Source organism: Sus scrofa, chromosome 14 (assembly GCF_054392235.1).
Source record: "Sus scrofa isolate SSC_HxYL_T2T_F1_AM1 chromosome 14, Sscrofa_HxYL_maternal_Yorkshire_Landrace_v2.0, whole genome shotgun sequence".
NCBI lineage: Eukaryota > Metazoa > Chordata > Mammalia > Artiodactyla > Suidae > Sus > Sus scrofa.
This window is the reverse complement of record NC_139396.1, coordinates 123,719,672-123,744,515: the sequence shown is the minus strand read 5'-3', so window position 1 is coordinate 123,744,515 and position 24,844 is coordinate 123,719,672. Positions and strand designations below refer to the sequence as shown.

At 34.1% G+C, this 24,844-nt stretch overlaps 1 protein-coding gene across 16 annotated transcripts in view; it reads right to left on the bottom strand.

The window, feature by feature from the left end:
• The window catches only part of KIF20B (kinesin family member 20B), an 81,208-nt gene that overhangs the window by 49,742 nt on the left and 6,622 nt on the right, over positions 1 to 24,844 (bottom strand). For 5 of the 16 annotated variants that reach the window (XM_005671270.4, XM_021072615.2, XM_005671272.4 and 2 more), the window contains exons 3-18: positions 17,910 to 17,996; positions 17,691 to 17,807; positions 17,085 to 17,223; positions 15,196 to 15,380; positions 13,125 to 13,161; positions 12,456 to 12,683; positions 11,496 to 11,607; positions 10,543 to 10,614; positions 10,304 to 10,450; positions 9,457 to 9,619; positions 8,657 to 8,944; positions 5,718 to 5,857; positions 5,303 to 5,441; positions 3,872 to 4,100; positions 2,948 to 3,000; positions 1,145 to 1,264 (exon numbers count right to left, since the gene is read on the bottom strand). In XM_005671270.4, the coding sequence (XP_005671327.2) occupies positions 1,145 to 1,264; positions 2,948 to 3,000; positions 3,872 to 4,100; positions 5,303 to 5,441; positions 5,718 to 5,857; positions 8,657 to 8,944; positions 9,457 to 9,619; positions 10,304 to 10,450; positions 10,543 to 10,614; positions 11,496 to 11,607; positions 12,456 to 12,683; positions 13,125 to 13,161; positions 15,196 to 15,380; positions 17,085 to 17,223; positions 17,691 to 17,807; positions 17,910 to 17,996 (2,256 nt within the window). The remainder of the gene's footprint in view (positions 1 to 1,144; positions 1,265 to 2,947; positions 3,001 to 3,871; positions 4,101 to 5,302; positions 5,442 to 5,717; positions 5,858 to 8,656; positions 8,945 to 9,456; positions 9,620 to 10,303; positions 10,451 to 10,542; positions 10,615 to 11,495; positions 11,608 to 12,455; positions 12,684 to 13,124; positions 13,162 to 15,195; positions 15,381 to 17,084; positions 17,224 to 17,690; positions 17,808 to 17,909; positions 17,997 to 24,844) is intronic. The other 11 variants (XM_021072621.2, XM_021072622.2, XM_084996708.1 and 8 more) reach the window with 3 other exon arrangements.

The following is a 24,844-nucleotide window of genomic DNA, read 5'->3' as shown; positions in this document are numbered from 1 at the left end:
TTTAAAACTCATGAATTATTTCCGGCATTTTTCATTTAATACTTTTGTACCATGGTCAACCTACAGAAAATGAAACTGCAAGTATACAGGGACTACATACTACACCACTCTTGCCTCTCTTAGAGAAAAGACATACAAAAGCAGAGAATTTTAGCTACTAATCTGCTCAACATGTTATTAATATATATTTTACCATTCCTATATCAAAAAATAATTTGAAAGCACCTACAATAAAAAACATATGAGAAAAATCAAAAAACCGTTGTTTAAAAAAAGGATTAAAAACAGGATGGAGTGCCCTCTGTGGCACAGTGGGTTAATGACTCAGCTTGTCTCTGTGCAGTGCAGGCATGGTTTGATCCTTGGCCTGGGAACTTCCATATGCTGTGGGTATGGCCGAAAAAGAAAAAAATAAAAAATAAATTTAAAAATGAAAAAAAAAGTCTGTTCATCCTACAGTCAACTACCTGAATGTGAAATTACCTAAATTTCTATTTATAAAAGGCTGTTTTAAAATTCTTAAAGGCTTTATATGCCATAGTAAATAACATAATTTTTAAAAGCAAATATCCTTACTATTAAAAATATAAACATTAGAAAATTGTATATAATAAAAATAAGCTTCATGACCTCTAGCCTGGGAATTTCCATATGCCACAGGCATGGCCCAAAAACCATAAATAAATACATAAATAAATAAAAACAAGCTTCAGAAAACCTAACTACACTGAAATTCATTTCTAGTTCTATAGAGATATACACATGGATAGAGACAGAGCTACACAGAGATAAGGCTCTTTTTGACCTGTGGATTTTTAAACACATCTAAGTTTCTTTCACTTCAGAGCTCCCAATCCAATTTGCTGAGGCTTAAACTTTAAGGGCTACACAGTCTTGTCCCTCTTATATGCAAGGCACCATCAGCTTAGTTGGTAGGCTATTACATACAAGAAGGTCAAGGTGCCCTCTTCCAAGTTCTCAAAATTTCAGATTTTGCACAATAATAAACTGAACTCAATGCCAGGCATAAGCAATTCAACATTCTTTGTAAGTAAGTCTCAACTGTATAAGCTATTTTAAATTATTTCAAAGCAAACATGGGCTTTTTAAGGTAATTTACAGGTGAATAAAGTTAAATTCTTACACTGCCTTTAAATGTGTTTTCCATATGAAATTTTAGGTTCTGAAATTTGTTGATAGTATCCTCTTTTTGATCAGTTTTATCCATCAACTCTTGAATTCTTTGATTCTGCATAATTATTTTCTTTGGGAAAGAAAAAAACAAGGTTTAGTGGATGTGCTTTGGGATAGCTAGACTGCAAATATGATGCAGTTTAGATTTTGAATTTTAAGATTTAAAATTTTAAGATTTTAAGATTATGCAAAAAAAGTACTAACAGACTTTGCATAGCATTACCTTATTTTCATTTAAAAATAATATTTATATACAAAAGAGAAGCAATGTATCATATTGGATAAGAGGAATCAGGAGTCAGATGGTTTGGATTCGAATACAGTTTCTCTAACTTCTAGTTGTGTGACTCAAGGAAAGTTAATTAATGTCTCCATAAAAATAAAAAATAACTATAGCATAAGGTTGTTCTGAGATTTAATAAGTATAGGCAAAGAACTTAAAAGAGTTCATAGTAAGTATGCTATAAAAATGGACATGTATAAAAGTCTCCAAGATCTACCCAAAAGTGGGATTCGTTTTGTTTTTGAGGTAAGAGAAACATTATGGAGGACTACTGTACTTTCTTTTTTTTTTTTTTTTTTTTTTGTCTTTTTTTTTGTCTTTTTTTTTGTCTTTTTGTTATTTGTTGTTGTTGTTGCTGCTATTTCTTGGGCATATGGAGGTTCCCAGGCTAGGGGTTGAATCGGAGCTGTAGCCACCGGCCTACGCCAGAGCCACAGCAACGCGGGATCCGAGCCGCGTCTGCAACCTACACCACAGCTCGCGGCAACGCCGGATCGGATCGTTAACCCACTGAGCAAGGGCAGGGACCGAACCCGCAACCTCATGGTTCCTAGTCGGATTCGTTAACCACTGCGCCACGACGGGAACTCCAACTACTGTACTTTCTATTTCCCAAAGTTTAATACTGATGAATCTTTACAACTAGCAGCTATTTTTATAACTAGAAAAAAATAAAAGATCAGGAATTGTCTAAACAGTAGCTATAATGTCTTGCACTAAGTACTTATTTTGGTTACTTTTTAAGTGCTGAATATTAGATATCAAGATCCTGAATTATTTATATTTGATCATATCTTAAAATATTCAGCTCTTTAGAAGGAAAAATGTAGGTTAAGATAAGAAGCCCCATGCCAGAAAAGGTCAGGAAAAATATTAAGTTTAGAACTTTGAATTCATTTCACCTCTATGTATACCTGCAATTTTATATTTAGATCTATTAATGTCAAATCCATTTACAACTATTAAATTATCTAATCTAAAAGTACAAAGTGCTAGAGATTTTTAGGATTCCGATGCTGCACACTACTCAGGTCATATATTAAATTTTAAAACACTCAGTAACTTCTGACAAAATAAATACCACGTAAATATATCTAATCAACATATGCACCTGGTAAAAGAATCATAGATATGTACATGCCGCCATAGAATTATCTTTAAGACATCTTCTAAGGGAAGAAAGCGAAACACAGAACTACAATACTATTTGTTTAAATCTGTTAAAAGGTATGTGTGTGTGTTCTAAATATATATATACACACATACATCTTTTCTGGAAAGACTGAAGAAACTTTCCAGTGGCCATCTTTGGAAAGAGGTATAAAGGTGAAGACACTTATACTTGTCAATTTCTTTTATGTTCATTTATTACTTTTTCTTTATTTTTAAAATAGATATACCTAGTCATAATTCATGCTGCTTATTTTACTAAGTTCCTTAACAAGACAAAATAAAGCTGAAAAGAATTACCTTATTAGATTTATCAAGCTCTTGAACCAATGAGTTTACATTAGTTTTTGATTCTGAAAAAGTAAGAATGTTAAAAATAAGTATCTAAGCATCTAAAAAATATAGCATTGCATAATCATGAAACATAAGCTGCCATGGTAGACCCTTTATTGTTCTACTCAAGAAAAAGAATTTTAATAACACTAGAATCTACTGTGGCACTCAGCTACAAATTCTACCACCAGAGAGTAATGTTTCTGAAAAAGTCTCTTCCAAAACTCAGGATAAAAATGAATGGACATATGCTCAATAGTTAAAAAAAAATATTCCAGTATAACGTCAGAAGAGAAGTAGCTAGTTCCTTTCTAATTCACTTCACAATGAGGCACCACATACCAGCTATTTCCCACCCATCTTGTTTCACACAGAAAGGGGAAAGTATTTCATCCAATACTTCAAACCCAGATGTGACAAACAATCCTATATATAACAAAATGCTCTCAAGAGCTAGAATGAAGCACTAATCTAGCAGATTTAAGACCACTCCACAGGAGTCACTCCATCTCAAACTTACAACCCAGAGGAGAATCTACCACATTGGAACTGTTCAGAAGGAAAACAGGAACAAAGTCTACAGAACTACAATTTCTTATGAGACTTCTTAATTTGCTGATAAAGCTGTACTTAGGTTGGTTTTTTTTTTTTTTTTTTTTTGAGAAGTCTATTTTCTAATAATACTGGTCTAAAAGTAAAAAAAAAAAAAAGGCAAAAAATTACTTTTGATTAATAAAATATTGTAAACTCATACAAGTGGCAAAATATTAAGTATGTGGCCTTGGTCATTTTCTGGCCACTATGGTAAATAAACTGCATAAACCTCATACTTACCAACTATCTTTTTATGCATTTATAACATCAAAATAGAGGTAAAATAAATCTACTTACCATTTTCTCTCTTTTTTAACTCTTCCTGGGTTTCAATTAATTCTTCTTTGGTTTTAGCTAATTCAGCTTTAACTTGATTTAACTTTATTTCTAAACAAGCAATAGCTTCCTGGGGGTCAGCAAGAGATGCAATATATAAGTGAGCAATTTCAGCCTGTTTCTTAATATCAGTGACATCATCTTGAAGAGAATCAATAATATCTTCAATTCCTACATAATTATGTCTTTCCTAAAAATAGCAAAAACCACATACCTAACGTTAACAGTGGCTTTCACTATTTCAGTGTTGTACTATCTGATTTAGACAGTTTTAAGAACAAGTAGCAAAAAAACTCACAACTTGAAATTTTTTAAATAAATTATCTAGAAGTATCTCTGATTATGAAAAAGTTGTGCTCCATCACTTATTTTCTGTTTTATATTTCTCCACAAAAACAATGTCAAACTGTAATAAGTCATTATACAACAATTATGCTTACCTAGTTCAGATACACTTTGTTATATAATAAGTCTTTAAAGGCTTTGTTGGGCCAGCTGAGGAAAGAAATGCCCATTTTCACAATTCAGACCAAATCCCCAACTATGTCAGGGACACAAAAAGATGGTTTGACAGCAAGAGCCTAGACATCACCATCCCAGACCCCAAACTGAGTAATTAAAAAGCAAAACAACCATTCCAAAATGATGCCATCAATTTCTGCTCAGCAGAAGCAGCAGAAAAGAATAATGTTGACTTAACAGTATGAACCAGTTAGTCAGCCAAGCCAAGAGAGATCTTTCTATATACAAATGTTTTTTGTTTTAATAATTTTTTTTGTCTTTTTTTTTTTTTTAAGGGCCATACCCATGCCATATGGAGGTTCCCAGGCTAGGGGTCTAATCGGAGCTGTAGCTGCTGGCCTGCGCCAGAGCCATAGCAATGAGGGATCTGAGCCATGTCTGCAACCTACACCACAGCTCATGGCAATGCCAAATCCTTCACCCACTGAGCAAGGCCAGGGATAGAACCGCAACCTCGTGGTTCCTAGTTGGATTTGTTAACCATTGCGCCACGACGGGAACTCTCAAATGTTTTAGTTTTAATCAGAACACAACTAAATGACCCTTTAGGTCCCTCAGCCATTTAAAATTCTTTAAGATCAATTTGAGAGGGGTAGGCCATAATCAGACAAAAAGGAATCTACCTACAATCAATACAAAGACTGAAACAATGCCAAACTGAGATAGAAATATAAGATACATATTTTTTCCAAATTCAATAGCTATATTTAAACTATCTGTGCTTATGTTCCTAATAAAGTATCCTTAATTATAATAAAGATGCACATTAAGATTTTTAATTCTAAAGTATATTAACGTTTCTCATCTTTGATGTGGTACACTAAATCCTGGTAACAAAACCTGATGGATTTAATATTTCAATTAACATACTTCAGTTTCAACCTTCATGGCATCATCTTCATTCTTTGGTTCTTCTTGAGTGTCACATTTACCAACCAAATCCTTGAAGATTGCCAAACGACATTCAGCATTTTCTTCTAGTATCTCTCGTTCCTGAAGGAGAGTTTCCCTTCATAACAGAAATTAATCCCATTAAGAAACAGAAACAGCACTACTTTGAGTTTTATTTTAAATTTCTAAGATTAAGTAGATTATAAATTAAAAATCAATTTAAATAATCACTCATGTTTAATTAACAATCACCATGGGGATTAGTAAAGGCTTATTTTCAAGCCTGTATAATGGTCAGAATTCAGAAGTCACCCTCTAAAAAATAAAAAGCAAAAAACCCATTTTAACAAGTAAATAAAATTCTCAATACTAGGACACGAACAAAAAAACGTACTTAAAGTCAGCTTCCCTTTGAGCCAAATATTGAGTAAACTCCTGTGTAACTTCTTCACGAATTTTAAATTCCAACGTTAACTTTTCTTTTCTTTCACTTATTAGTTTTTTCTTCAAGTCTTCTATTAAATCTAAAAGTTTCTAAAATATAAATATTAAAATTCTAATTAAAAAACAATATATCCCAAGAAATATATACAAGTTTTCAAAAATAAAACTTTTTTCATTTAAATTATAATTATGCATTCCTTTTAAAAGAGATAATATTTTCACTGAAAATTATGTATTTGCAGAGATTCACTAATCTGAAATATTTCGTAGGCCTTCCACATTTTAAAAACAAAGTAATTCACTGTCTAGCTACACAAAGAAAAAAGAGAAAGGAAAATTTGGGCATCTATTTTCTACCAGGAACTACTCTGGGAGTTCTTATTTCACTTAATCCACACAACCTTCTGTAAGCTTGGTAGCAGCATCCATGTTTCATAGGTAGGGAATGTAAGGATCAGGTGTGTGGTAATGCTGAAGGCTGAGCTTAAAATCAGACTGTCAAAATATAAAGCTGAAGTGTTTATATAGAGTAGTTATTAAGAACCTCCAAACACTTTCCAAAATGTCAAAGAGAGATGTTACATAAACTTATCCTATTGGGCTTTCATAACTATTCAAATGTGAGCAACAATCCTACAGTCTTTGAAAGTACATATAATAATTAATAATATGAAAAATGAACAATAAAGCAATTAAAACTTGAGCTGTAAAGCAGAAATTGACAGAACATTGTAAATCAAGTATTAAAAAAAAAAAAACAAAAAAATAAAAAAGCAACTTCCAAAAAAATATGTAAGCTGGTAGTTAAAAAAAATAATAATAATAAAAAATAAAAAGTTTCCTCAGAGAGACAATTAGAAATAAGATGAGAGTAACTGCGTTAAAAGTAACAAACATTTTGAAACACATAGGATCTCCATTCAGCTGCCGTGACAAATTCAGTTAAAAGAAATCTAGCATAGTATGACTGGGTCACTTTGCTGTACAGCAGAAACTATAACAGCCTTGTAAATTAACTATACGTCAATAAAACCTAAAAAAACAAACCAAAAAAAAAGCAATTAAAACTTGACATCATAGCCAGTGTAGACATGTAATAAATCAAATTACAGCATTCAGAAAAGAGTATGATATTGTTTTTAAAGGTTTTTGATTAAAGTTTCAGGTTATAATACTGTTAGGTAAAGTAAAAACCTCCTAGCATGAGCAGTAGATTAGAGAGATACTTATATTTAATTTTTTTCCTTTTTCTCTTTCTAGATTCCACCATGATTATATAATACTTTTATAATTTTAAATAACCACAGGCTTTCCCACTGTTTGAAACAATAAATAGTAAATAACTATTAAAGAAGAAATGTGGGGAACTTAGAGAAATCTGCACAAATATGGGACTACCTCAGGAAATTCTCAACAATTAAGTTTTCCATCATTGTTAGCATGTAATAAAGTTTTTGGTGGAAAATTCTGCTTGGTAATTCCAGTTAAATGAATTATAATTATAAATATGCTAATATCAATATATGCCATAATGATCTTTAATACTCACAATCCTCTAATTAAAATGTTAACAATGTAAAGCAGGCAAAGCCTAATCATTTTCACTTTTAAAAGCATTAGAAAAAACTTTGATGAAACTTCGATTTTAAAGTAGCTTGTTAAAGTTATAAGATATACATTCACCCTTTGTAAACCATCACATGATTTTTCCTAATAAATTCAGAAATTCTGGAGACCCCGTCTGTGGTTCAGTGGTTAAGGAATCCGACCAGGAACTATGAGGTTGCTGGTTCGATACCCGGCCTTGCTCAGTAAGCTAAAGATACGGCGGTGAACTGTGGTGTAGGTCGTGAACTGTGGTATAGGTCACAGATGCAGCTCAGAACCCGAGTTGCTGTGGCTCTGGGGTAGGCTGGCAGCTACAGCTCCGATTAGACCCCTAGCCTGGGAACCTCCATATGCCTTGGGTGCAGCCCAAGAAAAGACAAGAAAAAATTTAAAAAAAAATAAGTAAGGGAGTTCCCGTCTTGGCACAGTGGTTAACGAATCCGACTAGGAACCATGAGGTTGCGGGTTCGGTCCCTGCCCTTGCTCAGTGGGTTCACGATCCGGCATTGCCGTGAGCTGTGGTGTAGGTTGCAGACGCAGCTCGGAACCTGCTTTGCTGTGGCTCTGGTGTAGGCCGGCAGCTACAGCTCCGATTGGACCCCTAGCCTGGGAAACTCCATATGCCTAGGGAGCGGCCCAAGAAATAGCAAAAAAAGACCAAAAAATTTTTTAAAAATTAAAAAAAATAAAGTAAGTAAACTCAGAAATTCTACTAACTTTTTTTTTTTTCCTGCACCTATGGCATATGGAAGTTCCCTGAGCCAAGGATCAAATCTGCACCATAGTTGTGACCAGAGCCACAACAGCGACAATGCCAGAACCTTAACCCGCTGAGCCACCAGGGAATTCCTCTAACATTTTAGTTTAATCGACATTATATATAAACTTCAGTTTTGAGGAGATCAATATGAAAATGGTCTTTTGGCATGAGGAAAATGTCCACATCCTTGGGAAACATACGCTGAAATAGTTAGTTGTAAGGTGTCATTACATTCATATCTTACTTTCAAATGACACAGGCAAAAAAATGTATATTCAAACCCTCACAGAAAGAAAATTAAATATGGTAAAATGTTAACAATTGGCAAATCCCAGTGAAGTACAAATGGGTATTCATTGTATTATCCTCTCTGCAGATCTGAAAATTTTCAAAACATAAAGATGAAAGATAAATTTAGTGTATGGTTGAAAAATAATGGGAGAGAGAGCCCTAAGAATTATTTACCCTAACTTCAGAATAATAACAAGCCAATTTTAGAAGTAGGAGTTCTTAATACTTACTCTCTTCTCCTCACGGCTAATGAAAGCTTTATCTTCCTCTAGTGTTTTATCCAGCTCTTCATCAGTGAATTCAGTTTCCACATTTTGCTTTTCTTCAGCCTTTTCTAGATCCTCAACCAAATCTTCGTCTTCCGCCACATCTTCTAGACTACTTTCCCATGAAATTGTGGATCTTTTTTCATTTACTACCTTATTATCTGAATTATTAATGTCTAGTGATACATCTTGAGATTTGACAGGTCCAAATGACTTCTCTTGAGAGGAATTTAAAATGTCTGGAACATAAACCTGTTAAAATATTTAATGTAACTTTTAAAACAGAAAAATTTAAGTCAAATGACAACTGGAGAATTAAAAAAAAACTATGCAAACAAATATACAAGGAGGAATTTGTAAGCTTTAAATAAACATTTGATAAAAAGAAAATTATACATTTATCAGGTAAATTTACTTTGTCCCTTTAGTAAGAACTTAAGTTCTTAGTCCTATTCCCAGCTGGGGTCTTCCTGATTAGCCACCAAATACCCAGATAGATGGTAGAGCAGACAGTTCGTTCTAAGAATACTTGCTACTTGTAATGGGTAAGTTTATTTATTACTGAGGTCATTTTACTCTTAAGCAGGGGTAACTTTCAGTCTTTTCCCATGTGCTACTACCTAATCAAATACTAAATTTTTAATTTTCAATTATTTTTTAAGTTTACAGCTATAAATGGAAAAATGTTTTATCTACTCCAAGAAAAAAAATCATCAATATTCTAATAAGCTTAAAAAATTCTGCAGAAATTCAATTATATTTACTTTTTGTGCAATGGCTGAGAACTTCAACACATTGAGTGTCTCATCATAGGCAAAAAAACACTGGCTGATGTTGACAATCATACATATTTTCCCTTTACCATTAAAAAAACTTTGAAAATAGTGGGTCAGTTTACTTTCCCGGAAAGGCACATGTTGTTGAAACCTGTGGAGAAATATTTTAAAAAAATTTTAAGTTAAAACAAATCTCATGAACTCAGGAATGCTGATAAATTTTACAAAGAAATAATCTAGCTATCATGGACTCAAATTCTAGGTTAGTGAATTGTCACAGTCAAGGACTAATTGTAAATTTTTGTTTATTCATGTTGTTTCTATTAATAACACTAATACTAACAATAACCCACTAGACAAAACTAGTGGTAAAGAAAGCCACATTGAACCAGGCTGTGTTCTCTAACATAGAGCAATTATGCCGTAAATACATCTGAACTAGAAATATTAAAGGCTGATTTACAATTCACTCAGCCTAAAATGCTAATTAATGCAGAAGTCTACCACATCTAGAACACAATGAGTTAGTATGAATAACATGGTTTTAAATGCTAAACCAGCATCATTAGAAGGTTATTATCTAAGGTGTCTGTTGACATATATGTGCTATGGGCAATACTATGTTTACTTGAATGAGCCACTGGCATTGACTGACATTGTTTTTTATTTCCATCTTTTTTTTAATCCAAGATCTCTAATTATTTTAATCACAATCCATACATAATCATTGCAAAAGAAGCCAATTAAAAACAAGAGAACTTTCTAAAATCAGCAAAGCAGAAAATCTGAATATTATAATACTTAACATGCTATTAACACATTCAGAAACTCTTACTTTGACTTTTCACTGTTCTTCAAAGCATTGATACACTTTCCCAGAGTCAACAAAGAAGTATTGATATTCCCAGTCTCTCTTAACCGTTCACCTTCATTCTGTGTCTTCATGCTTCGTTCTGAACCAGCAAGATCACATAAAGACAATCTAAATTAACCAAAAAAAATTTTTTTTAACTTAAAAGTTCTTCAAAACAAAACAACTCAAAATAATTACACTTTTAAGAATTCTCAACTTACTCACTGACTCGCATTACACGAGGCATTTCAGAATCTTCAATCTGTAATATTCTAATGGTGAATATGCTGTGACTAAAAGGAAGATCAAATATTATCATTCATTTTTAATTTCTGCATTCTAAAAAGAAGAGGCAAGCATCTAAATCAACATCTATTTATAACCTAATACTAGCCATAGCTCCAGCTCTGCATTCCCCAACAAGTTGCCAGAGATTTCAATTCAGTACTCCACTGTCACCTACCTATACACCTGACTGCCTAAAACCAAGTATCTCATCTTTCTTCCACTTAGCACCAAAACCTTTAAACCTGCTCCTCTTAACATTCCAACCTCTATTAACAGAACTACTTATAACAAAGTCCAATTTGCTTACAAAGATGGTTATTACTAGTTAAAAGGTTATTGTGTACAGCTAATCAACTTTCAATATATACCTAAACTACAGCATACATTTGGCTTAAATATAGGCTTATCTGGATCATAAATTATCCTCATGCCATACATAGGAACAAGGCTTTTTCCCCCTTAAGAGAAAACCTGTCTTATTTCTTTTTGTCTCTCATCCCCAATCCCTTCCATTTAAAACATCCTTCCTAATCCCTTGAGATTTGACCAGTTTGCATACCATGTCTGAGTTCACGACGCTAAGTAGGAAAAACACAGAAAAAAGTCCCCCATTACAGGTAACTTAAAATATTGGGCTTAGATAGTCATCTAAAGAAAGAATACAAATACCTCAGACTGAATACAAATTAATAAATCTTATATTAGAACAAGAAATGGACCTAGTAATTTTATGTGTTTAGTGCTCTTCAGTTTACTGAATGTTATCATGCCTATGAATTCATTTAACATATCAGAGAACTGTCCACTTTAATCTTAAATAAACTGTATTTAAATTAGCAGAGAACACCGAACGCCGCAGGCCCATACCATAGGGTTTACTCCTTACCTTCTACTAGAAGCATTGTTTAGTTTTGTGAAGGCAACACTCTGGTGCTTTATTCCTAGTTTTAAAAGTCTATAAGCTTCTTTGGAATCAGATACTTGAATCCACTGTAGATCTTTAAAAAATAAAGAGGGTACATATCAACATATTAAAAACACAGCACTTGTTGCCTAATGTAATCTTTTTAAGATTTATAATCTGTTTCCCAAAGACATATAACAAAATATTTCTTATAACAGACCCTAGGCAATTCAGCTATTCCATACTTCACTAGAAACATACACAAGAGGATATTTTCATGATTTTCTAGTATTTAAGTTGTATAAACACAGAAGTAAATGTTTTTAAGAATTTGCCAGAAGGAAAATTAAAACTAGGTAAGATTCCTTAGAATTAGATTAAACCAAGAAAATAACCTAGCTATGAGATATTACAGATTGCAATTCTTTAGTAAAACATAAAATCAAATTTGTTGTCATAACTAGCATTTTTTAAAAATGAAAAGAATATACAAAACACCAAAGTGCATTCCTTGTAGTAATGGTAAGTATAATTAATGAAGCTTTTTAACTGTATATATACATATACATGATGTTATTAACATGTATTTCCTACTGTAGGAAAGTAATTTTTAAAAGGCTAGGCAAACACTGTGGAACAGAAACATTTACCTAGTTCCTAAGTTGGGACTTTAACAATGCAACAGAATAATGTAAATATCACATACCTTTTCCCATCCCCTAAATTCCAAATCAATAATACTCAAGCAAAGACAATACTAGACACTTTACATTCAGGTTTCATTAACATACAAAAACATACTTTCAAATCACAAACCACTTTTATTATTTTGATGTTAATAATTAGCAAAAAAAAATTTTCAATGTCCAGTTTCCTTTCCCGTAACAAAGCCTAGAAAGAAACTTTAGAGCAGTAAAGTAAAAAAAATACTCATTAGCATACCTTTTATAAAAGAATAGCCCTTTACATCTTGGGAAAGGCGTAGCATCTTTCTCTTTTGGAACTTAGATGATATCGGAACAAACAAATCATAAATACATTCATTGTAAATCTCAAAGAAAGAAACCCACACAGAAAATTTTATATTATTATCCATATTCAAGCTAGCATGTTCACAATCTTTCATGGATTCTTCAAACTCTGGGACATTCAAAGAGTTTGTTAAGTTTCCTACAAAAAACAACAACAAAAAAGATAATTACAAAATTAAGCAATCAAAAATTGGACAACAGGACAGATCAAGACTCCTGGACTTGAAAAACTAAATAACCTTAACCTTTTTGGACCAAAGCAGATATAAATATTTGTATTAACCAAAATTTGGCTTATTTTTCTTTATTGCAAATATGCTAATAAATCAAAATGCAATTAAATTATAAAGGACAAAGAAAAAACAGTGTCTCTTGAATTCAGCATGAAAGTTAACCAGTGAAAGAGAGAGTGGTGATATTAATTTCAAACAACTTTACAGTGACTGGTATTTCATAGAGTTATGTACCATTTTCCAAGTGTTACTATGTCATTAAAAAACTTAAATCCCCAGAAGTGATTCAAAAATTAAGTTTTTCAAATAATCAATGTTTTAAAAGTAAATGAAAAAGAAAACCTTACCATAAAGAGTATCATAACTGTCATTATGTACAACAACCTGAAAAACAGAGATTTTTTAATTTAAGTTAAAAAACATTTTTAGCTAAGGTTAAATAGCCAGTATGCTACTTACCTATCCAAATAAGATACCAGCCTTTCATCTACTCAATTCAACGACCTCTACTGATTTTTTTTCCTAGTTAAAAAATACTCTTATGATAGGAAACTTGAAAAACCACAGAAAACATAAAAAAGAATATCATTATATATAATTCCTGCCACTCAGAGGCAACAACTACTAATATTTCATTATATTTATTTTTATTCTCTTCCCCACACTTATTGTGTTATAAGCTTTTCCTCTCTATAATTAAAAACCATTTGTAAACATTTGGTGGCTGCATAACTGAACAGATATGAAACAACTTAATTAAATGAGGATAAATAATATGAGGATAAACACCTTAACATATTATTTTTCTCTTCTGTAATCTAATTGTTTTTCCCTTAGCCTATATACCTAAATCTGAATTGGTGAATGAAGAGATATGAATATTAAGTTCTCACTCTTAATATAGTATTGACAAATTGCTCTGAAGAAATGCATTTTACAATCAATACATCAAAGTGAAGATGTGTATCTCATGTTGTAAACCTGAAACGCATGTGATATTGTTCATCAACTATACCTCAATAAAAAGAAACTATTTTAAAAAGTGCATCTCGGAGTTCCCGTCGTGGCGCAGTGGTTAACGAATCCGACTAGGAACCATGAGGTTGCGGGTTTGGTCCCTGCCCTTGCTCAGTGGGTTAACAATCCCGGTTGCCGCGAGCTGTGGTGTAGGTTGCAGACGCGGCTCGGATCCCGAGTTGCTGTGGCTCTGGCGTAGGCCGGTGGCTGCAACTCCGATTCGACCCCTAGCCTGGGAACCTCCATATGCCGTGGGAGCGGCCCAAGAAATGGCAAAAAGCCAAAAAAAAAAAAAAAAAAGTGCATCTCATTTTTTTAACATTTTAATAATTCGAAGGCAAAATAATATGTTGTTTATCTAGATAACTTGTTAGGGAAATTTTTTTCATTATTAATGACTTTAACTTACTCTATGAATTATCTATTCAATTATCCACCAACCTCCATAATTTCTGTTAAAGTACTATTTTATTTACAGAGGCCATAATCACGGACTTTGAACTTTGCTCTCCACTAAGCAACATTACCTTGAAGCCCTAATTTCTAAATTTCTTTAAAAAAAAAATAAATCCCCATCAGTGTTTTGAATATGTTTATAATGACTGTTAATAGTTTTTAACAACCTTAAATAGAATAACTATCTGAACACATACCACGAAACCCAAAAACCACAGGAGGAGTAAACAGACTAGTATAACTTTATAAAAAAATTTTCTTAAAAAACTATTAAAAAGAAAGAGGAAGGGAAAAAAAAAAACCATAACCTAACAGACATGTGAATTAAGGCAGTAAGAGATTTAAGATATGTTAGATGAAAGAGCAAATTATAGAATATCTGTATAGAAAATCTCATTTTAGTTTTTAAAAAGATTATATTCTACATATAAAGATATGAAGACATATGCAACTATATATATGACTGTGTTTATGTGTATATATAAAGACATATATGGAAAGCTCTGTACATAGATTTTTTTTTTTTGTATAGAAAGAAAAAGATCGAAAAGGATATGTTCACATCTGTTAATAGTGGTTTGCTCTTCAGGAATGGAATTATTGGAAATTTTCACTTTTTATTTTTCACATCCTCTTGTTTAGATTTTGTGTCTACATATTACTTTTATAATTAAAAAAATAATTTTAAAACATCATTATATTGAAAGCTGCTGTTTCTATAACAACCAAAAAAGATTTCAGAACCATTTACATTTACATTGTTTAAACATTTCTGCTGTTTGTATAATACAAAATGCGAGATGTCTTCAAGAAAGTTTTTACTATTTTCTCAAAAAGAAAAGATGACCGTGACCACCACAAAACATTCCAATACAGGGAAACCAACTAAAGAGCTAATAAAAGGTCATAATTAGATATATTTTACATATTAAAATACCCCCATACCTCTTTAATTTGCCGAAGCAATGCACTTTTGCTAGTGACTTCTTCTTTCTCTTGCTCTGGTGATAACCGTAAGTATTCTCTGGATCTATGCGGTTTAAGGTTCATCTTTGTATAGAGTCTTTCCTGAAGACTATCAAATAACACATTCAAAGTTCGAGGCAGAATGCCAATATTTTCTTCTGTGCCTATGTAAAGAATTTTTGTTTTATACTCTCTGGGACAATTAGGAAAGAAAAAACATTCTTGAACTACCAAGGCCCCTTTTATACAAACAATAGGCATGAACAAAAAAAATCTGAGACAAAAGTGGGAGAAGTTGAAAGATTACTGAGTTTTCCTACAGACAAGGGCCTAATCTCCAAAACATACAAACAACTCCTGCAACTCAAAAAACAAAACAAAACAAAACCCAATTGAAAAATGGGCAGAAGACCTAAATAGACATTTCTCCAAAGAAGACATTTAGATGACCAACAGGCATGTGAAAAAATGCTCAGCATCACTAATTATTAGAGAAATGCAAATCAAAACTACAATGAGGTACCACCTCACACCAGTGAGAATGGCCTTCATTAACAAGACAACAAATAATAAATGCCAAAGAGGGTGCAGAGAAAAAGGTACCCTCCTCCACTGTTGGTGGGGAATGTAAATTGGCACAATCCTATGGAAAATAGCATGAAGGTACCTGAGGAAACTAAATATACAGCTACCATATGATCCAGCAATTCCACTGCTGTGCATATATCCAGACAAAACTGTCACTGAAAAAGATACACGCACACCTATGTTCACAGCAGCACTATTCACAATAGCCAAGACATGGAAACAACCTAAATGTCCATTGACAGATGAATGGATTAAGAAGATGTGGTACATATATACAATGGAATATTACTCAGACATTAAAAAAAGCCTAATGCCATTTGCAGCAACATGGATGGAGCCAGAGACTTACTAAGTGAACTAAGCCAGAAAGAAAAAGACAAATACCATATGATATCACTTATTTGTGGAATGTAAAATATGGAACAGATGATCCCATCTAAAAATAACAGACAGAAAACAGAAAGAGAGTATGGCCAAGAAGAGCAGACTTGGGGTTCCCAGGGTGGGAAAAGGGGAGACGGGAGGGAGAGACATTTTGGGGATGCAAACTGTTATATCTGGAATGGACAGGCAATGGAATCCTACTGTACAGCAAGGGAAGTATGTGTAATTAGATCACTTTGTTGTATAACGCGACCTGATGAAACATTGTAAATAAACTACACTTTAATAATAAATAAATAATAAAAATTTTTGAAAAAAGATTGGCTGTTATCCATTATCAAAAAGTATAAAAGTAAAATATAAAGTGTTTCCCTGGTTATCCATGCTTATTTCCCTATGTCATGTCAATCCTTTTTCTGAATTTTTATCATTGTTTAATCCTTTATCATAGGGCAGTTTCACAATTAAGTCAATCTGAATTAAAAGCTATTGAAGGGAGTTCCCATTGTGGTTCAACAGGTTACGACCCTGACTAGTATCCATGAGGATGCAGTTTGATCCTGGCCTCGCTCAGTGGATTAAGGATCTGGCGCTGTCGTGAGCTGTGGTGTAGGTTGCAGATGTGGCTCAGATCTGGCGTTGCTGTGGCTGTGGTGTAGGCCAGCAGATGCAGCTCCAATTGACCCCTAGCCTGGGAACTTCCATATGCCGCAGGTGGGGCCCCAAAAAGAAAAGAAAAAAAAAAAGCCATTGGCAATACACATTCAATATGCTATTACAAATTAAAAATGGAGCAATGTGCTAGGTAATGAAAACATAGCCACAAACAAATATTTTGAAAATGAGTAAATATTAGTGCCTTTTTTTTCTTTTCTAGCAAAAATAAAACCAATTACCTTGAAATGTATAAGTTTTTCCTGAATTAGTTAGCCCGTAAGTAAAAATCAGCTGACTTTGTCCTTTCAGGAGGTCTTTAACTGGCTGCAAAATGCAACCCTGGAAGAATTCCTTCTGTGTAGTTTCAGGGCCAAAAACCTAAATAAGCATTTTTTAAAACAAGTGTTTTTAGAAAATTCAAGTAAACATTCACAAAGAGTTCTACCTTCTCATGTTTTTAAGTTTTAAAAGACCTGTTTTACAAGGTTCATTCTTAAAATAGTTGCAATATCCCTAATTCCCACAAATGCACTTGATAGTTTTACTGTCAAAAAGTTTTCAAGATAGAAATCTGATCCAGATAATAACTTTCCATCTAGATTTTGAAAAGAATATCACCCCAACCCCCCAAAAGAATGTAAGAACTCTACAACGATTTACTCATTTTCAATTACGTATTTATACATCTGAAATTTGAGTTCTACCATTGAGAAAAAAATACCAATACCTAAAATCTGTTCCACAACCACAGGATGTATATAGCTCATTATATATAATTAGGTATTAATTTAGCCTAAGCCAAGTCCCTTTACCTTAAAAATCTTTAGTTTCACATGGGTACCTACCTTGGAAAAACTGAATGTCTGTGCCATCTGCCCAGAGCTTTTCTCACTTAATCGACCAAGGATACTTTGAGGATCCTTTAGCACAACAGTCTGTGAATCCAGAATATACACACAGCCCTACAACATAAATCATCAAAAACCCACAATAATAAATATAAACGGTATTTTGCCCATTTAATGAAAGTAAAATATTAGGAAGCAATTAAATTCAACACGAACCTCAGATTCCTGTTCTTTTTCTGACTGTGTGAATGGTCGTATTCGAAGACAAACCTGGAGATAATCTTTGGATTCCAAACTGTTTGCCTTAAAAAGGAGAAAATATTTTACTTATTTATTTATTTATTGTCTTTTTAGGGGTGAACCTACAGCACAGCATATTGGAAGTTCCCAAGCTAGGGGTCAAATCAGAGCTGTAGCCGCTGGCCTACATCACAGCCATAGCAACGCAAGATCTGAGCTGCATCTGTCACCTACACCACAGCTCACAGCAATTTCAGATCCTTAACCCACTGAGTGAGGCCAGGGATCAAACCTTCGTTTTCATGGATGCTAGTCATATTTGTTTCTGCTGAGCCACAATGGGAATTCCCAGAAAATATTTTAAAAATACAAAATACGGCTTTGCAGAGATTATTTCTTTAAATTGGCTGATTGCTATAAAACAGTATGAGATTATACAAAACCTCTAAGCAGTGACTCATGTTTTTAACCTTATTATATATTTAAAGAAAAACAAAGCTGTTTAAAAAAACCACAAAAGATTCAATTTCCTCTGCCTTTTAATATTTATATTTGAAGCTTACAATATGTTTCCTTTCTGAAATTACTAACCTTACTAATATAAACAATAGGGCTCTAAATCGTTTGTGATATAGATGTATAGAATATACCACGAGTAACCAGAATGATCTATTAACAGAAATGCTCAATTCTGTCATGCATTTATAAATTTTTTTTGCTACATAGCATTCTCTTTACTGATTCTTTGGAGGAAATGAACTTAGTTCATTTTTAAAAAATAATTTGAAACAATTACTTGAAAACACTACTCACCAAAAAAGACACAAGAAGTAGAATGTTTGAATAACCCTATATGTATTAAAGAAACTTACCTTCAAAGAAACAATTTACCTTCAAACAAAATAACCCCAACAAAAAACTCCAAGCCCTAGTAACTCATTGGCAATTTCTCTCTAACACTTCAGAATATAATCACACAAACTGTATACAAACTCTTTAAGAAAATAAAGGAAGAGAGAACACTTTTCAACTAATTTTGAGCTTGACATAACCTGATACCACAACCTGACAAAGATATCCTCAGAAAAAAATTACAGAACAACATTCCTAATTGAGAAAGAGACAAAAATCCCCTAACAAAATATTATCTGAAGTTGCCACTGTGGTGCAATAGGATCAGCAGTGTCTTGGGAGCACTAGGATGCAGGTTAAATCCCTGGCCTGGCACGGTGGGTTAAGGACCCAGTGTTTCCACAGCTGCGGCTTAGGCTGCAACTCGGGCTCAGCTCTGATCCCTGGCCTAGGAACTCCACATACCGTGGAGTGACCAAATAAAAGAGAAAAACATGTTAGCTAATATACAAAAAGGATAGTACATCCTAACCAAAAATGACTTAATCCCAGGAATGCAAGGTCAATTTAGCATTCAAAAATTAATTAGGATAATTAAACACATTAAAAGAATAAATTCTCTTTTTAATGCCTGCACCCATGGCAGGGATTCCTGGGCCAGGGATTGAATCTGAATCAGGGATTGAACCTATGCCAGCTGCAGCAATGCTGGATCATTTAACCCATTGCTCCAGGCCAGAGATTGAACCTGTGCCCCCAAAGTAACCTGAGCTACTGCAGTCAGGTTCTTAACTTACTGTGCCACAGCAGGAACTCCAAGAGGAAACTTTTATCTCTAATAGATGTCTCAAAAAAGGCATTTGAATGATGACATAAATTTGATATATGTATTCAACATCCATTCCTAATAAGAATTCTCAGCAAACTGGAATAGAAGGGAATTTCCCTAACCTGATAAAGAGCACTTAAGAGAAACCTATATCTAACATCTTACTTAATGATGAAAAACTGAATCACAGATGAGCAGCAAGGTGAATAACAACACAGGGATTTCTGCCCTTACCACTTCTCCTCAATGCTATACAAAAGGTTCTAGAGGTTTTAGCCAAAGAAATCAGATGGGAGGAGGGATGGGGAAAGGAGGAGGGGAAGATGGAGGAGGAGAGGGAGGTGGAGAAAAAGAAGAAAAAGAAAAGGAAAGGAAAATAAAAATGAAAAGCATCCAGAATGGGAAGGTAGAAATAAAATCATCTTTACTCAGACAACATGAGCATCTACACATAAAAATCTGACAACATCTTCAAAAAAGTTTCTATTACTGGAGTTCCCGTCGTGGCGCAGTGGTTAACGAATCCGACTAGGAACCATGAGGTTGCAGGTTCGGTCCCTGCCGTTGCTCAGTGGGTTAACGATCTGGCGTTGCCGTGAGCTGTGGTGTAGGTTGCAGACTCGGCTCAGATCCTGCGTTGCTGTGGCTCTGGCGTAGGCCGGTGGCTATAGCTCTGATTAGACCCCTAGCCTGGGAACCTCCATATGCCGCGGGAGCGGCCCAAGAAATAGCAACAACAACAACAAAAAGACAAAAGACAAAAAAAAAAAAAAAAAAGTTTCTATTACTATTAAATGAGTTTGGCAATGTAGCATAATAAAAGATCAATATGCGAAATCAATTGTTTTTCTAAATGCTTGGAAGAAACAGAAATTGATTTTTAAAAGCAATAGCATTTGCAATAACTTCAAAAATTATGAAATACTTGGAGAAAAATCTTACAAAAGATGTAACACACCTATACACTGAAAAGTAAAAAACAATGGTCAGAGAAATTAAAGGAGACCAAATAAACAGATATACACGGGGTTCATTATTGGTAGACTCAATGTTGTTATTATGCCAATTCTTCCAAAACTGATCTACAGATTCAATACAATTGCAATCAAAATCCCAGGAGGCTTTTTTTGGTAGCAACTAACAAGTTCATTTAAAAACTCACATAAAGGGAATTCCTGTCATGGTTTAGTGGAAACAAATCTCACTAGCATCCACGAAGACACAGGTTTGATCCCTGGCCTCACTCAGTGGGTTAAGGATCTGAAGTTGCCATGAGCTGTGGTGTAGCTCACAGATGCGGCTCAGATCTGGCGTCACTGTAGCTGTGGTGTAGGCTAGTAGGCTACAGCTCTGATTAGACCCCTAGCCTGGGAACCTCCATAACCAACGGATGCAGCCCTTAAAAAAAAAAAACACCTCACAAAGAAATGCAAAGTACCTAGAATACTCAAAACAACTGTGAAAAAGGATAAATTTGGTGGGCTAACACCCTACTACCTGATTTCAACACTTATTTTAAAGCTACATGTATCAAAACAGTTGGGTATTTTCAGACAGACAAATAGATCAATGAAACAATATACACAGAGTAATCGAAAATAAACCCCCACATCGAAGGGCATGATTTATGACAAAGGTACAATGGAAATGCAGTACAGAAAGGATAGCTTTTTCAACAAATTGTGCCAGAACAACTGGCTATCGATATGCAAAAAAAAAAAAAAAAGAATTTGAATGCACAATTCACATTGTATAAGAAACTAATTGAGAATGGATAACAGACCTAAATGTAAAACTAAAACTGTAAAACTTCTTAAAGAAAACATAGAAGAAGATATCTGTGGCCTTGAGTCAGGCAAAGCTTTCTTAGCTATGACATACAGCACAATACAGAACAAACTGGTAAAACGGACTTCCTCAAAACTAAAAACTTTTCTTCTAAAAACATTTAAGGGATGAAAAAACAAGCTACAGGAAAAATATTTGCAAGGAATATATGTGATATACAGATGTATCTGGAAAATATAAAGAACACTTAAAATTAAGAAATTTTTTTAATGGGCAAGAGATTTAAAGTGACATTTCTCCAAGGATATATAAAAGGGAAATAAGCACTTGAAAATGTATTCAGCATCTTCAGTCATTAGGGAAATGCAAATATCAATTTGATACAAACACATACCTATCAGAATGACTAAAAATAAAGACTACCCAGAACAGCTAATATAAAATTAGAAGAACAAAGTCAAAAGACTGATAATACTGCAATAAATACTATAAAGCTACAGCAATCAAGAAAGGGTAGTACTGGTCAAAGAACAGAATCAATGGGACAGAAGAGAGCCCAGAAATAGACCCACATGAATATAGTGGCTATCTGACAAAGAAGCAAAGGCAACACAATGGAGCAGACAGTCTCTTCAACAAAGGCATTCCTATTGTGGCTCAGCAATTAACGAACCTGACCAGTATCCATGAGAACTAGTTTGATCCCTGGCCTTGCTCAGTGGGTCAAGAAGCCGGCATTGCTATGAGCTGTGGTGTAAGTTGTAGATGTGGCTGGGATCTGGCCTTGCTGTGGCTGTGGTGTAGGCCGGCAGCTACAGCTCTGATTCGACCCCTAGCCTGGGAACCTCCATATGCCGCTAGTGTAGCCCTAAAAAGACCAAAAAAAAAAAAAAAAAAAAAACACCCAAATGGTGCTGGTACAACTGGACAATTATTTGCAAAAAAAATTAACCTAGACATTGACTTAGGAATGTCAATGTCTAGGTTAGACACACAGAAATTAACTTAAAATGGATACAAACCTAAATGCAAAATGCAAAACTATTAAAGTCCGAAAATATCTGGATGACCTTGGGTTTGGCAATGATTTCTTTTGATTCAACACCAAAGGCATGATCTATGAAAGAAATAATTGATAAGCTGGACTTCAAAAAAATAAAAATTTTCTGGAGTTCTCTTGTGGCACAGTGGGTTAAGGATCATCTGACACTGTCACTGCAGTGGCTTGGGTCACTGTTGTGGCATGGGTTTGATTTCCCGACCTGGGAACTGACACATGCATGGCCAAATAAATAAATTATATCAAAAGACTATTTTCCAAAATATACAAAGAACTCTTATAATTCAACAATAAGAACACAAATGGATTAAAAATGGGCCAAAGACCTTATCACATACCTTACCAAATAAGATACACACATGACAAATAAGCATATAAAAAGATGTTCCCCGTTGTATGTCATCAGGGAAATGCAAATGAAAACAAGATAGTATTACACACCTACTAGAACGGCTAAAATCTGAACATTGACAACAACAAATGCTGGTAAGGATGTGGACCAACAAGAACTCTCATTCATTGCTGGTGGGAATGCAAAATGCCACAGCCATTTTGGAAGATAGTGTGGCAGTTTCTTACAAAATTAAACATGTTAATACCATATAATCCAGCAATCACGTTTCTTGGTGCCTACCCAAAGGAACTGAAAACTCATGTCCACATAAAACCTGAACATGAATGCTCAGAGCAGCTTTCTTTATAGTTCCCAAAACTTGGAAGCAACAAAGATGCCCTTCAACAGGTAAATGAATAAAGTGCAATACATTCATACAATGAGATATGTCATACCTAAACACAAATGAACTATCAAGCCTAGACAAGACATAGAGGAAATCTTAAATGCCCACTGCTAAGTAAAAGAAGCCAATGTGAAATGGCTACATGCAGTAATATCCCAACTATATGATACTCTGGAAAAGGCAAAACTTTGGAGATAGTTAAAAGACTAGTGGTTGATGGGAGTGGGCAAAAGACAAATAGGTGAAACACAGATGAATTTTAGGGTAATGAAAATACACTATATGATACCATAACAATGGATACATGTCATTATATATTTGTTTAAATCTACAGACTATACAACACCAAGAGTGAACCATAATATAATTATATTGTAAGGACCCTGGGTAATTATGTCAATGTAGATTCATCAGTTGTGCCAAATGTACCACTCTGGTGGGAGATATTAACAATGAGGGAGGCTATGCACATGTGGGGGCAGAGGGTATATGAGAAATCTCTCTGTACCTTCTGCCCATTTTTGCTGTGGAACTTGAAACTGCCTAAAAAATAAAATCTATTTAAAAACAAATAATAGATTAACCACACCAAATGTTGGTGAGGAAGTGGAGGTAAAGTCACACAATGCTGCTGGGGATATAAAATGCTATTACCACTTTGGAAAACTTCAGTAATTTCTTAAAAAGATCTTGCCATTCCAACCCTAGGTATTTATCCAAGGCAGGGAAAAAAAGGAAATATATGCCCATACAAAGATTTGTACACAAGTGTTCATAAGAGCTTTGTTTGGAATATCCAGAAACTATAAGCACAAATGTCCATCAGCAAGTGAATGGATAAATGAATTGTAGCATAGCCAAACAACAGACAATAAAAAGGAATTGCCTACTGATACATACAGCATGCATAACACTTAAAATAATTATGCTGAGTAAATGAAACCAGACCCCCCACCAGAAAAGGGTACATTCTTTATGATTCCATTTATATAAAACTCTACAGGTACAAACTAACATGTGATCAGTGGTTACCTGGAAGTGTGATGGGAGGGAGGGACGGATTACAAGGCGGCACAAGGAAATTTTCAGTAGTAAAGGAAATAGTCACTATCTTGATTGTATGATAACCTGATGAGTATATGCATCATATCAAAACTTGTCCAAGACTGTACTTCGAATAAGTAAAGTTTATTGCATCAAATATCATGTTTATGAATATATTTAACAAAAGACCTTATTAAAGGCCTCTACACTGAGAAACAGAAAACATTGCTAAGATCTTAAAGACCTAAACAGAGAAATATACCATGACCATGGATTAAAATTCTCATTATTGGAGTTCCTGTCATGGCACAGTGGTTAACGAATCCAACTAGGAACCAGGAGGTTGCGGGTTCGATCCCTGGCCTTGCTCAGTGGGTTAAGGATCTGGCGTTGCTGTGAGCTGTGGTGTAGGTTGCAGACTTGGCTCGGATCCTGCATAGATGTGGCCCTGGCATAGGCCAGCGGCTATAGCTCGGATTTGACCCCTGGCCTGTGAACCTCCATGTGCCGCGGGAGTGGCCCTAGAAAAGGCAAAAAGACAAATAAAATAAAATAAAATTCTCATTATTAAAATATCAATTCTTGGAGTTCCCATCAT